This window comes from Seriola lalandi, unplaced genomic scaffold (genome assembly GCF_002814215.2).
Source record: "Seriola lalandi dorsalis isolate HSWRI2012SDOR001 ecotype SW California unplaced genomic scaffold, Sedor1 jcf7180001968540, whole genome shotgun sequence".
Taxonomy (NCBI): domain Eukaryota; kingdom Metazoa; phylum Chordata; class Actinopteri; order Carangiformes; family Carangidae; genus Seriola; species Seriola lalandi.
Window position 1 is genome coordinate 1 of NW_019439208.1, and position 493 is coordinate 493.

General features: G+C 60.0%; 1 protein-coding gene across 1 annotated transcript; it reads right to left on the reverse strand.

Moving 5' to 3' along the window:
• Positions 1 to 4: 4 nt before the first annotated feature.
• LOC111650602 (tubulin alpha-1A chain) lies at positions 5 to 488 on the reverse strand (the record flags this gene model as incomplete). The annotated part of the gene is made up of 1 exon (XM_023400520.1): positions 5 to 488. A coding segment is annotated over one exon (484 nt), but the record flags the coding sequence as incomplete, so codon positions are not given.
• Positions 489 to 493: the final 5 nt, after the last annotated feature.

A 493-nucleotide genomic window follows, 5' to 3' on the forward strand; every position in this document is an offset into this window, starting at 1 on the left:
AAGGCCCTCTTGGCGTACATCAGGTCGAACTTGTGGTCGAGTCGAGCCCAGGCCTCGGCGATGGCGGTGGTGTTGCTCAGCATGCACACGGCCCTCTGCACCTTGGCCAGGTCTCCTCCAGGAACCACGGTGGGAGGCTGGTAGTTGATGCCCACCTTGAAGCCTGTGGGACACCAGTCCACAAACTGGATGGTACGCTTGGTCTTGATGGTGGCGATGGCAGAGTTGACGTCTTTGGGCACCACGTCGCCACGGAATAAAAGGCAGCACGCCATGTACTTGCCGTGACGAGGGTCGCACTTCACCATCTGATTGGCTGGCTCGAAGCAGGCGTTGGTGATCTCTGCTACGGAGAGCTGCTCGTGATAGGCTTTCTCTGCTGAGATAACTGGGGCGTAGGTGGCCAGAGGGAAGTGGATACGAGGGTAGGGCACCAGGTTGGTCTGGAACTCCGTCAGGTCCACGTTCAGGGCGCCGTCGAAGCGCAGGGAGG